This window comes from Mastigoproctus giganteus, chromosome 1 (genome assembly GCF_048544385.1).
Source record: "Mastigoproctus giganteus isolate SK-2022 chromosome 1, ASM4854438v1, whole genome shotgun sequence".
In the NCBI taxonomy this organism is placed as follows: domain Eukaryota; kingdom Metazoa; phylum Arthropoda; class Arachnida; order Uropygi; family Thelyphonidae; genus Mastigoproctus; species Mastigoproctus giganteus.
In genome coordinates, this window is record NC_143575.1 from 251,030,565 (window position 1) to 251,044,959 (window position 14,395).

At 38.0% G+C, this 14,395-nt stretch overlaps 1 protein-coding gene across 1 annotated transcript in view; it reads right to left on the reverse strand.

Annotated features, from left to right (window-relative positions):
- LOC150091753 (uncharacterized) overlaps positions 1-14,395 on the reverse strand; it is a 285,842-nt gene that overhangs the window by 20,973 nt on the left and 250,474 nt on the right. Inside the window, exon 20 of the mRNA XM_090376803.1 lies at positions 4,045-4,118. Coding sequence (XP_090232929.1) covers positions 4,045-4,118 — 74 coding nt within the window. The remainder of the gene's footprint in view (positions 1-4,044; positions 4,119-14,395) is intronic.

Consider the following 14,395-nt stretch of genomic DNA (forward strand, 5'->3'; position numbering starts at 1 on the left):
TAGACCACGATGAGCAGTGTCCATTGATTACCACTCTCTGTCTTCTCCCCCTCAACCACCCCTTTATCCATAGCAGCAATTTGCCTCCAATGCCACACTGCTCCAATTTGTGCAGCAGTCTTCCATGTGCAACAGTATCAAAAGCCTTTCTGAGATCCAAGTATATAATATCAAAATTATTCCCTGCATCCAGTTCTTTTGTGACTGCATCATAGTATCCAGTCATATTGGTCAGGCAAGACTTCCCCTTAACAAAACCATGCTGTGTCCGAGCTATAACTGAAGTCTTGTCTAGATGATCCTGCAGTGCTTCTTTAACCAGTGCCTCCATTAATTTTCCGGGAACAGAAGTTAAACTCACAGGTCTATAATTACTTGTGTCAGCCTTTGATCCTCCCTTGTGAATTGGGGTCACATTTGCACATTTCCAGTCCATGGGTACCTCCCCTGAGTCCAAGGAAGCTCTCATAATTATGGCTAAGGGTTTGCTTACTTCCTTTGCTGACTCCTTTAATATAACTGGATAGATCCCATCCGCCCCAGGTGCCTTTCTTGTGTTCATCTTCAACAATTTCTCCTCCACTTTACGCTCAGTTATTACAAGATTCTCTAGCTTACTGCTAGAGTTGAATACACCTCTGGCATTCCCCTCGCTGAATAACTCCTCATGTGTAAATGTCGATGCAAAATATTCATTTAGTTTGTTAGCTACCTGAGCAGGGTCATCAACAGTTGATCCATCGATATCAAGTGGACCAATCTGATTCATCTCCTTTCTTCTAGAGTTTACATAAGTAAAGAACTCTTTGCTGTTTTTCTTTGCATCCCTTGCCAAGGATCTCTCGTAATCTGCCTTCGCCTGCCTAACCTCCTTTGTAACTTGGTTACAGATCAACTTGTATCTATCATAGGCTTCTGTGTCACGTGTTAATTTGTATGTATTCCATGCATTTTTCTTCTCTGCCATATGCCTCATTAGTTCATCTGACATCCATTTAGGCCTAAACCTTGAACAATATTTCTTAGTTGGTATGTAAAGCCTAGTAGCCTTCTCAACTACCCTATTAACTATCTGCATGGTGCCAAAGAGCCTCCATAAGAACCTAGCAGTAATAGGCCTCACAGAAAGCACTCACATGGAACTCCAGAAAGCCACAATCAATCCTGAACACCTGTAGGGCAGCAACAGTTCTTCAACTAATAATAGTAACCAGACAACAGCAATCCCATGCAACTGGTACCAGTACCTTTTTTGGGACAGGTAAAAACCCATTAGGTGCAAAAAGAGATAATGATAATAATTTAAAAATTATCATTAAAAAATTTTGAATTGCAGTGTCAAAATTTTTCAACATTTTGAAGTTTTGCATTGTTGTGTTGAAACAATATTTCTTCACTCATTTCATTTCATTCTATTTTTTGTGCTTATCCAATGTCATAATGTTCTAGATTGAACCGATTGTAGTCCCTTTTTACATAAAAATTAATGTGGATAATATACATAAGAGCCCTGACTCCCAAAATGGGGTCAAAATTACTTTGCTGGCTGATGTTTTGGACTGAATTTGTTTGGACATATGGAAATTTTTTTTGGCAAAATTATTTGGACTGTTCTGTTTTCTGGATCATGGTGAATCTAGGATTCATCTTTAATCAACATTTTTGGCAGTCAGAAACTCAATATTTGCATGCTATTTAAACTGTTTCAAGTCTGCTTCAATTTAAAACTAACTTGCAAATGAACAACTATATGGAAATCCCATTGTGCCATAATCAATAGAATGTAGTTAGAACTTGCCATGCACTTAGTGCTGAGGTTACCAACTAAGAGTCATTACTTTTTAGCACACCCTCATAAAGTGGAACATGAGCAAGCTAGTCTGTCTGTCTTTGTGTCTTATTGGAATGATTAAATGAAGTTGTTTTATTGTGCCATTTGGGGGTTGTTCTCAGGAGTCATCTTTGGTACCAATACTGTAGGTTCGTTACCTATTTAAGCTACACTGAGTGATCACTAAATTATGACCACCTACCTAATACTTTGTAGGTCCTCCCCTTTGACCCTCAGTACAGCAGCTATCCGACGTGGCATTGATTCAACAAGATGTCAGAAGCATTTGGGAGGTATGGCAAACCAAGCTGTGTGTAATGCTGCCAGCAATGTAGGTATGGAGGTGATTGGTGTATCCAGACGCCTGATATGCCTTTACATAGTGTCCCACAAATGCTCTATGGGATTGATATCGAGAGGAGTTCGGAGGCCAATCGATATGCTGGAAGTCAGAACCGTGTTCTTCAAACCATTCCTGCACATCAAGTGCCTGATGGCTCGGTGCATTGTCATCTTGGAAGACACCATCGTCATTCGGGAAAAAGTGTAACATAGCGGGGTGTACACAGTCAGCAAGAAGTTAACGATAGTGGAGACCACTGCTACGTTGTTCCATATGCACCAGGGGTCCAAGTTCCTGCCAGTAGAACATGCCCTACACTATACAACTGCTTCCACCAGTCTGCACTTTGATACTATGCATGATGGATGAAGAGCCTCATGTAGTTGACGCTAAATCCATACATGACCATCCACGGTGTGGAGTAAATAACGTGACTCATCCAACCAGCACACCTTCCAGTCTTCAAACGTCCAACTTGCATGCTCTTTGCACCAAGCGAGTCTTTTACGCCAATGAACCTTGGCTAGGAGAGGATGCCGTAGGGGTTGTCTGCTGGTATAACCCATACGTGCGATCGTGTGACGCAAGGACATGTTAGATATTGTTCTGGGTTGGCCCATGTTTGTTGTATTGGGTAGTCAACCCTTCAACAGTGCTGCATCTGTTTAACTGTACAAGTCATTGGGCCTCGGCACTCACCTCTAACATCAACCTTTTGCTGACCTTTGCAGTTTTGCTGTCAGGTCGTTGTTTGACCATTTTGATGCCAGTCCTGGTACACTTTAACAACGGTGGCTCTCAAACACCCCCACCAGTTCAGCCGTTTGGGAAATCAAGGCACCAGCTCGTGGAGCTGGCACAATGTGTCCTTTATAAAAGTCAGATAAATCATCCTTCCTTTAACACATCACGCTTGGAATTTTACTACTTACTGAACCACTGACATCTTATCTATGCTACATAGGTTGACTAACTGTGCACTCTTGTAACTCACGTGGTGAATGGGTCGCATTCAGTTTTCATAGGGGTGGTCATAATTCAGTGTATACTTTTTATTTAAGATCCACCCCACCCATCATAATCAAACAGACTGATTCACAATACTTGCAATATTGTAAATTATGCTTATATTTAGGCCATTGATATTTGGAACTTTATAATTCTAATATACTAGAAAGTAACATGCTTTCTCTCCCGTGCTTCATATGTCAACGGCTTGTCCATAAGGCAGGAAATGTGATTAAATAATTTTCTGATCGGGCACTAGTAAGAAGAGACAGAATGCTCTGTACCACTTGGAATACCACTGATGGTCCAATCTTACATGGATGTGCCAAGGCAGCAAAAAATAACCTTTAATGTTTATCAAAAATCAAATTAAGGTTCTAGTAACCTGTGAGAGGCACTTCATCTTAAAAGCCGGTTCTGCTTAGTCATTTTAATAATTAGCCTTGCATCAGTATTCACAACTCCCTCTGCACACATGACAGTAGGAGCAGTAAAATCATTCACCAGCTGACAGGGAAGCCTTTCCAGAAGATGAATCCCAATGGATCATAAGAGTATCCTTAGTGACTTAGCAATTGATTTCCATAGAAATACAAACTCTTGAGAATATACTCTCAAGGTGCTGCAATACACCAAGTAGAAATTACATGTTTACAAATAAACTATTTATTTTTTTTTGTACTTTTCACCCAATTTAGATGATTTCTGTTGTTCCATTTCTCTGAATGCTCCAAACTGAATATTGGTAATACCCAATTCTGCCTCAGTTTTGTAGCTGCTTTTCTCTAATGTTGTTTCCTATTTTTGCTAATGCTTGTTCCTATTCTATGACTTTAAAAAAATAAATTAAAATAGAACTTACTTGACTTCCAGCATGCCTTTGCAGTGGTGAGCCAGAAGTTTTTGAGTCATTTCTGAATCCACTACTAGAGTCACCTTAAAAAAATCATAATAAAATAAAATAAATGATTAACGAAAAACAAATATAAATTGAAGAGTGTTTGTTTGAACACTAATTTTGTTTTGGCATAACTTATATACTAAATTGGAAAAACCATCAGTTATGGTATCAGAAGATTCATTAGATTTCACTTCAATTTCAGTCTCTTCACACATGTGTGATGATGGATCACAGGCATGCCATTTTTAGCTTGCATAGCATGAATTTCTTTGCATTTGTATGGACTGCATCTTTTTAAAGGATTTTTAAATAATATTTTTTCAAATTTATTTCTTAACACTGTTGCCATGAAAATAACACTGTACAGGTTAATGCTAGCAGCCCAAATCACACATTGGACTGTGTATAATTAACATGTTCACTGCTGGTTGACTGGTATGTGTGTGAGGGGTTTTTTAATCCATGTTAATGAAAACCCACCTGAGCTTAAAAACCATTTTCTTCTGATTTGATGGAAGAAAAACCAGATATTTTTGTCAAGCAGTCTTCATCGGCAGCTGACTAATTCAGTCATATTGAAAGAAAGCCCAAAAATGTCTTTCCTCCCCAAATCCAGACTGACTCAACCTCAAGGTCAGAGGTTTTTGTAATGCAGGTCTACTTTAACTGCATTATACTCCTGCTCAGGTACAAGCCATAATTCAATTGCTTTTGAAAACTGCCTGGAAATTTCTTTGCCCATAATTGTATTCAGTGTCTCAGAAGGTATTCTTTGCTAGAAGTAAAATTTTTATTCATATGGTTTTTTCATTTCTCCAAGTCTACACCTTTTAACATCACTATTGCAGAAAGTCTTCAATTTCAACCTCTCTTTTCCTCAGTGGGCAGTAGTGCATCAGCTTATTTCCATATTTGAAGGCAAATTTGGCTAAGGTAAAGAAAGCCCACACGAGAAGCATGCAAAAGTTTGATGAAATTTACCAATAAAAGTACTTTGCTGTAGCGGCATTTGTATTGTTGCTCGCTTGGTAAACAGATGGTGGGTGTTATCGGTCTGGAATAGAAGTTGAATCCCACGGGAGCTTGAAACCCTCCCAAAGTGGAGGGGGGGGGTAACATGACCTTTTTTCTTTAGAATCACTAATTGAATTAACTAATCGAATCACGAATAGAGTCATATTGGAAGTTCTGGCATCGTAAAAAATGTTAGTAACGTAGTTTCACCGGTAAACTTTTTCTAAGTTTGCCGTGCTTCTCGTGTGGGCTTCCTTTACCTTTGCCTTTTTTTCCTTAATAAACAATTTATCTACTAGTCCACCAGTGATTCTAAAGAAAAAAGGTCAGTTTACCCCCTCCACTTCGGGAAGGTTTCAATTTCTCCCATGGGATTCAATTTCTACTCATGACTGATAACACCCACTGTATGTTTACTGAGCGAGCAACAATACAAATGCCGTTACAGCAAAGTACTTTTACCGGTAAATTTATTGAACCTTTGTGTGCTTCTCGTGTGGGCTTTCTTTACCTTCGCTGCAAATTTTTATTATTGAGTGAATTAATAATTAAAATTAGATTTTAATTATTAATTAAAATAAAAAAAATAAAATTAAAAATTAATAAAATTTACATTTCATATTGATGTACTCATTAATTAAGTAAATTACTATTCAAGTACAGTTGTTTCTGCTATAACGTGGTAGTTGTGTTCTTGTGAGACCTTGCAATTGCCAGCAAATCGTGCAATAAAATAACGGGGCTTGTGAAAAATAGGGTTGGGGTGGATCACAAAAATATTACTCAAAATCAAAACAAATTTAGTAGTTAGCCTAGTATAAAGGATAGTACAATTTAAATACAAGGGGTGAACATTTAATTCATGGACTGGTATAAGATTTTTTTATGTTCACCATGCAAACTTTCCATAATCACTACTGAGCAAACTCTGTGTGTGCATGCCAGTACTTATTGAGTTAAGTGTTGCATGAAGAGCTTTTTTAGCCATGTGTCACTGACAATCATTTTGAAGCATCACTATATACACAATCTGTATATAAATATACAGATTGAACAGCGATATGTGATTTGTTATTGTGTCAGACGGAGCTTAAATGCATCAGAAACATTTAAAGAGATGAATGAAGTGTATGGCAATGAGGCTATCCTTGATAGGATAGCCTCATTTAAATATGGCTATCCTTGATAGGATGACCCAAGACCTGGTCAGCCTTCCTCCTCAACAACTCCTGAGCAAAGGTAGTGCTCACAATATTGTGAAAGATTGCCCGAAAACGTTGCGAATAGCAGAGTAGATTTGTGAAAAGAAATGATTGATCATTTTAAAACACAGGGTCAAAACTTCTTAAATCAAATAGTGACATGTGATGAAAATTGGATTTTTTCACTATGATCCAGAGACAAAACAAGTTGAGCGAGCGGAAGCATTCTGATTCACAAAGACTGAAGAAATTCTGAGCTTTTCGTTCGGCTGACAAACAAATGGTTCTTGAGTTTTTTTGACATAAAAATGCATTCTTGTTGCACATTTTGTGCCTCATGGAACAGCTATGAATAAGGAAGCATACTCTGAGGTTCTCAGGTCAAACTTCGGCACGTCATTCATGAGAAACATCAAGAACTTTCTGGTGTGAAGTGGTTTCGCCATCAAGACAATGCCAGGCCCCAATTGGCTAATATTGTGCAGCCAGTGATCACTGCCATAGGTTCCGAGGTTCTGCCACATCCCCCTTATTCCCCGTACTTAGCCCTGTGTGATTTCTTCCTGTTTCCAAGTTTGAAGAAAGCTCTGAAAGGCAAGCGTTTCGCATCCAACAATGGTGCTCGTAGAGCCACAATGGGAGCACTTTGCAGTCTTTTGAAAAATGGCTTACAAGAAGCATTTAATGCATGGGTACAACAGCGGCAAAAGTATGTTACATTCAGGGGGGAGTATTTTGAGAAGGAGAAATCCACAGAAGATTCAGACGATGACAATTAAGATATGATCTTGCATCAGTCTGCAAATATGATCACCCCTCATACATATTATGTATGAGGGGTGATCATTTAATTCAGATAATATACAAAAATGGCTTCAAGAAGCATTTAATGCATGAGTACAACGGCGGCAAAAGTGTGTTACATTCAGGGGGGAGTATTTTGAGAAGGAGAAATCCACAGAAGATTCAGACGATGACAATTAAGATAAGATCTTGCATCAGTCTGCAAATTAAATGATCACCCCTCATACATATTAAATTCATGTAGGTTAGTGCAAATGCATCATTTTAACATAGCTACCTACCAAAGTAGTTGAATTAATTAATTAAATTGGCAACGTTTTGGTTATATCTCATATTGTGACAGCCTTCACAACGAGTTGCCATGGTATTATACTACCTCGAATAAATAACACTTCACCAGCGGAGAAGACCATTGTTATTTATTCTCGGCGAATACCACCACCCAGACAGCACCATTTCAAAGCTTGTTGGCTTCTCTTCGGTGGGTGGGCAGGTACCCTGGTGTTGCAATAGTTACCTACATGTTAGTCATTCTACCTTGTAGCATGAGGCCTTTGCCCCTAAATACTTTGTAGTTTATAACATATTAAATTCATGTTTAATAATGAAAAATACAGTAAATTTAACACATAACGATAAAAAATTTAAAGATAACTGATGGGAGAGGAGGAAGGTTTTGAGGTTACTGAGTTATAAAGACAGGGGTAGAGAGTCATCATCACTTTCAGGTGAAGTTGCAGGGCTAGAACAAAAAATAGCAAATCAATAAGTGGATGGCTGTGGTTCACTGTCTTTTGAATACTTTGAGGCATTGGCTTAGTTTTTAGACTGAGACATCTAGTTTTTGCTGATTTGCCATTTTTCTTACTTCACAAAGAAGCTGTTCATAGGGTGCCAAATAAGACCTTATTTCATGAAGTTATCCTGCAGCATTCTGCATTATAATCATTGCCTTCTAAGAGCTGCAACTGCTTCTCAACTTCCTCTAGGATAGAAGACAAAATAGAAGTGGAAAGCTTTCATGGTGCTGCATCCTGGACTTCATCTTCATCTCCAGCTTCCACTTCCCCCTCAGCAACAAATTTTTGTAGATCAGCTATACAGAAGTCTTCATAATGGGACTCAAGCAGCTCTTGAGTCCCATTTGAAGATCTGTTTAAGCCTTTAAAATCATGAATAAAATCTGGGGGAAGGCTTCTGCCAAACTGCATGCAAGCAGTCCTTACTGACATCACCCCAGGCCTCTATAAAGTCAACAGCATTCTTGATGTTAAAGCTCTTACAAAATTCAAGAACACTTTCCTTATTATCACCCTCAATAGCTGTGATACATTTCTTAAATTTGTGCCTAAAGCCTTAAAAGCTGCTATCACATTTTGGTCCATAGGCTGAAAGAGAGAGGCTGTGTTTTGAGGCAGAAATAGGACTTTGATGTTTTCAGAAAGCTCAGCAATGGAGTGAAAATGGCTTGGCACATTATGCAAAACGAGGAGAATCTTGAAATTAATATATTTTTTTTGCAATAATTTTTTAAAATACCTTCAAAAACATCAACAATAAGTTCAGAAAAAATTTGCACCTCACCCAACCTCTTTTGCTTCACCTAAAGAAGTACACTAGAATGTATCCTTTCAAGGCTTACAGGTTGGCAGAGCCCATCACAACAGGCTTCAGCTTTAAGTCTCCACTAGCATTGGCACTTAACACCACAGTCATATGAACCTCTGCAGCCTTAAAGTCTGGAGCTTGTGCTTCATTCTTAGAAATGTAGGTTCCTGATGGCATTCACTTCCAGTACAAAACTGTTTCATCAAAATTGAAAATTTGATCTAAGGTGTAGCCTTCTTCCTCAATAAATTTTTTTACAATGGGGGAAATGAATTTGCAGCTTCCTCTTCTGCACTGGCAACTTCACCACATAATTTTACATTATGGAAAGCACAGCAGTTCTTAAAACAAGCAAACCAGCCACTACTAGCACTAAAGGAAGACAGACACATCTGCAGGATTTTCTGTCTTTTTCTTATGGTCTTCATAATGCTTTATCTTTTATGGTGGGAAAGTTTGTCCAGATTGCTTTTTCATTTGATCTTCTATCCATACATTTAGAATGTATGGATAGAAGCTGCTCCATCTCAAATTCCTTTGGCTATGAACTCAGATTTCCTAGCACTCAGGCTTGTTCCAGCAATAAAGCTTGCTTTAATTGTTTCTGCATTGTTTCTAATGGTGTATAATGTAGACTACATTATTCCCATTACACGATATCACATGCCCTTTCATTACATTCAAAATGCTTTATAACATCCAGCTTCTCTTAAATGTTACAGCTTTTCTTTTGTTTACCACCACCAATTTGATCACCAGAATTATTCCTGTAAATATTCTTGTCACTTTGTCCTCCCATATTTATGCATAACACAGAAAAATTTGCAAAAAAAAAAAGAAAAAAAAAGAAGAGTACCTTGTCACACGCATATATGTGAAGCACTTCATAACAAAGCATGTGAGTCAGCTGAGCATGTGGTGTTGATGCAGAGACTCTGTTGATATAAATTTGTATTCCTCGACACACTGCAAAACTTAGCATTGGGGATGAAATCACTTTAAAGGCCTGCACATGCAGGACTGGTGTATCCTTTCAGCATTTGTGGTGCCTGAGGTAAACCTTGTAATGGCGCCTAATATATGCAGTAGCACACCAAGCAGCACCTATTTTAGACAGTGCCTGTGCCAAGTGCCTCACTTGTGCACCGTCTAGCACTGGCCCTGTACAAATGTGTAAGTTCATGTTACAGCCAATTTGTATTGAAAGAAACTTGTGTAATAGCTGAGATGACTACACTATATTAATTCTTAAATCATTTCAAGACTAATCACTCAGAGAAATTTCTTTTAAACCAAGGTCATGTGATGAAAATAAATAAAACAAACAAATCTGAAGGGAAAACTGGTATCTACCAAAGAAAAAATGGGATAGGGCTGTCTTCAGACAGATAAAAAAAGAAACTCAGCTCTCTGAGTTAGAAGAAGAAGACAAGAAGGAATACTGGAAAGAGATTAATTTTTCTTCCTGGTTTTAAATAGCTTTTAAACTTTATCAAGGTCCTGATATAATTGGCTTTCCTTGGTTTACCTAGTTTGACAGCTTTATGAAGACCCTGGTCATCAATGGCTAATTTACCCTACAGCTAACTGATAATGCTTGGGTTCCAAGTAAGAATTCAATCTCATTCGTTTTCCCTTTTCTAACTCAGAAAGTTCAGTTTCCTGTCTGAAACAGTCCAATCCAATGGCACCTCCGTAGCCAGGTGGGCAGGAGCAGCAGTGCGTAGCACACGCTTCTTGATTAGACCGGGGTTCAAGTCCGTGACTACCAAATACGGAGGATGCGGAAAGGTCAGGGAATGACCACCGCATATCCCCGGAGCAATATGGCCTTAGTTGCTAATGCTCCTAAATAACAAACAAACAAACAGTCCAATCCATTTTTGATCTGAAAGAAGGAACAGTATCAGTATTCCTTGTGTGTTTCAAATTTGTCTATTTTATTCTTTTTCATCATGTGAAAAAGAATAAAAAAAGAATTATTATTTAATATTATTAATGTGTACTTTTCCAGTAACCTTTTTGACCTGGAATTGAAAAGTATGGAGTTAAGTCAACCTGGATTGGGAAAGCAGAGACATTTTACAGCTTTCTTCTCACTATGGCTGAATTAGTCATCACTAGTGAAGGCTGTTTGACAAAAATATGTTTTTCTTCTATCAAATTGGAAGAAGCTGGTTTCCCTCCAAGTGGATTAAAAAGCCCATGATGCAGTTAATATGTTAAATATTATAGTACTTGAATAGTAATTTATTTATGAGCAGTCAATAAGTATTTCCCCTCACCTAGAAATGTTTGAGTTAGGGATTTGAAACTTGGCTGGCAATTTTATTCTTCTCTATGTATACATTTTTCTCAACTGTGAATAAGCTTTTCAGGCCCCTTGAATAAAACTCCTCTTTAAGTAGAAACTAGGCTTTCACTTCATTAATTACATCTTCATTAGTCAGAAAACTGAAGGTGAGAGGTCAGGAGAATAAGGTGATCACTGCAGATTTTCAAAGCCACACCTAATTACAAAGTCCACTGTGAGAGCAGCCTTGTTAGCTAGGAGGAAGACACTACTGGATAGCTTCCCAGATCCCTAACTTGACAGTCTCTCTTAACCATCCCAACAGGTCTCTGTAGTACCCCCAGTGTTATGTGATACCTTCAGAGTTCTAGAAGAGCAACAATATGACTTTGCCGGCAGACAACTAAACCATGGCTTTTTTGAGGACTGGTAAATATGAATGTTTCCACTGTTTGCCTATCTGTTTTGTTTCCGAGTCATAGTGATGTAGCCGGAATTCATATGCCATCACAATTCAGTCAAAAAAACCATCAATGTTTGGCAGGGTCTGTGGCTGAGACTGGTCTTCCTTCTCTTCAGTCATTGTGCAAACTGCTTTCCCACACCATTTTCACAGTCTCACGATGGGCAAGCCTCCCCACATACAGTCTTCATTTCCTCATGGATTTGTTTTGCTTCTTGCCTTGCAAATGATACAATTTTATAATGGATCTCAAAAGACAAATAAATATATATTAACTTATGAGACTAAGCAGTAAGAGACTAAGCAATAAAATTAGCAGTAATTAATAAAAATAAAAATTAAGAAAATACAAAAAGATGGTTGTTTGTTTGTTTGTTATTTGGTTTTTAGGAGCATTAGCAACTAAGGCCATATTGCTCTGGGGATATGCAGTGGTCATTCCCTGACCTTTCCGCATCCTCTGTTTTTGGTGGTCACAGGCTCAAATCCCGGTTTAATCAAGAAGCGTGTGCTATGCACTGCTGCTCCTGCCCACCTGGCTACGGAGGCACCGCAAAAATATGGAGAAGTAAATAACACAAGGTGCCGAGCCTACTAGGGGGAAAGAGAAATGAATGAGAAATTAAAAGAAAAAGAATGTTAAGAAACCTAAAAAAAAAAAAAAAAAAAAAAAATTATGAAATTATGTAGAATTAAAGGCTGAATTAATAAGCCAATCATATGTACATGAGCTGAAAGGGAAAGAAGAAATTAATCAATGTTAAATAATAGAGAGCATCAAAATGAGGGTGATAGGAAAGTTAAATAGGAAAAAAAAAAAAAAAAAAACTTTTGATGCATACTAAATAAAATTGGTACATAGATCAGGTATTTCATCAGGGGACTACACCTGATCAGGTACCAAAACATTGCATTTCTATGCAAACTTATGTTGATGGAGGAAAGATTAAAATATAACAAAAAAAAAAAAAAAAAAAAAAAATGGGTGAGTTAAAGATAAAACCTCCAAAAACATAAGCAAGGTAGCCCAACACAGTGTATGTAATTAAATTAAAGTGTAAAAGCCATATTTTCACGTACATGTCTTAAAAGTATGAAATGTAATGTAAATTCTGAATGGTCTAAGAACTTAAAGTTTTTAAAAAATTATTTGAAAAGACGAAAAGGTGATTTTATGTATTATGATAAAAGTGACAGGCAGTGGTATAGAAATGGGAAATAATATATATTTCCTGTGTGTGTGTGTGTGTGTGTGTGTGTGTGTGTGTATATATATATATATATACACACAGCTAGGCCTCGCATAACGCGATATTCAGTTAACACTATTTGAAAAAATGATACCACTTTTCACTTTACACAATGCAAATTTCCAGTTAACGCAACATTTTTTTTTTTTATGTGATAGTTGACAAAGATTTGAATTGCGCGTTAAGCTTACCGCGAGTCGTACGGTCAATATACAAACGTTTGCCTGCTGCCCGCCTCGGTGTGTTCCATCAACCATCGGAAGAAGACGTGTTTGTCTCCTGCTAATAAAGTCAATGCAGACTTGCATTTAAAAATTCAAAATTTTAAATAAGCCAGATGAAAATGTTACCGTGAAGGAGATAACGGTAAAAGAATTAGATGAAATCTTTTGTATTGCATAGAACCTCAAACAAAAGGTTTGATGTTCTCTGCGATATTTATTTTGCCAGGGCTCAGAGAGATTGTTGTCGGCTATCGGAAATTGACTGATGAAAATAGAAAGTCAACACTGTTCAAATATTTCCGCAACAGTAATTTCTTCATTGTGTATTTTATGTCAGAGATTCCCAAAGTTTCTCAGTTCACGGCACCTTTAATGTCTCAGTAATTTTTTCAAGGCGCACCCAGACCAAAAGAAATACCCAACAGTTTCGTTTAGTAATTAGGTACAAACAACTTAATAAGAAATGCTGAAACTGTGAACTGCCTCGAGCTAGTAGTTTGCATGGTGTCCGACAGATGTTGAGTATCGCTGTGTTTCCCTCGAAAATTTAAAAGATTCCGCGGCGCACAGTTTAAGAACCACTTTTTTATGCAATAAACATTTAATTCCATAATTATTTTCATTATCTTTTACATTATATACAGTTAAAAAGTTATTTAAAAGGTATTTTTAAAATTCTTTATGGACATTCCAGAAGGTCAAGGACCAATTATAATTTTTCGAAAAACTATTGGTTATTATATTCGATTAACGCGTTTCCGTTTTGCGCGATGCGCTCGCGGGACGAATTAATCCAGGCCCGCCTGTATATATATACAGGGTGTCTCAAAAATATTGGTACAAACGTTTAGGGGAGGTAGGTAACATCTAAAGGAATGTGAATTGCATAGGAAACCATAACCGGAAACATCACAGGAAAGTAGTAGCAGAGGCACAAGAAGCAGAAATGACACAAGACAGTAATTAGTGGCAAACATTTATTTGACATAATATTAACAATGGAGTATGAGATGGATGAAGATGCATGAAGGTTCCACCATGAGACGCGATGCATGCGTGACACAGACGCAGCAGGGATTGGCGGTCACGGTCGAACACACATGGAGTTTCTTTGACAATAGCAGCAGCGCAGACGAGTCTCGCCACGAGATCCATTTCCGTCTCCACAGGCGATTCATACACGATAGATTTGAGGGGCCCTCACAGAAAGAAATCAAGGCTCCATAAATCAGGTGAGCATGGGGGCCAGGCAATGGGTCCACCGCGGCCAATCCATCGACGCCCAAAACGCCTGTTCAAATGGTCATGAACACACCATCCATAATGGGCAGGCGCCCATTATGGAAGGTGACATTTCTGGTTATGGGTTCCTATGCGATTCACATTCCTTTAGATGTTACCTACCTCCCCTAAACGTTTGTACCAATATTTTTGAGACACCCTGTATATATAAG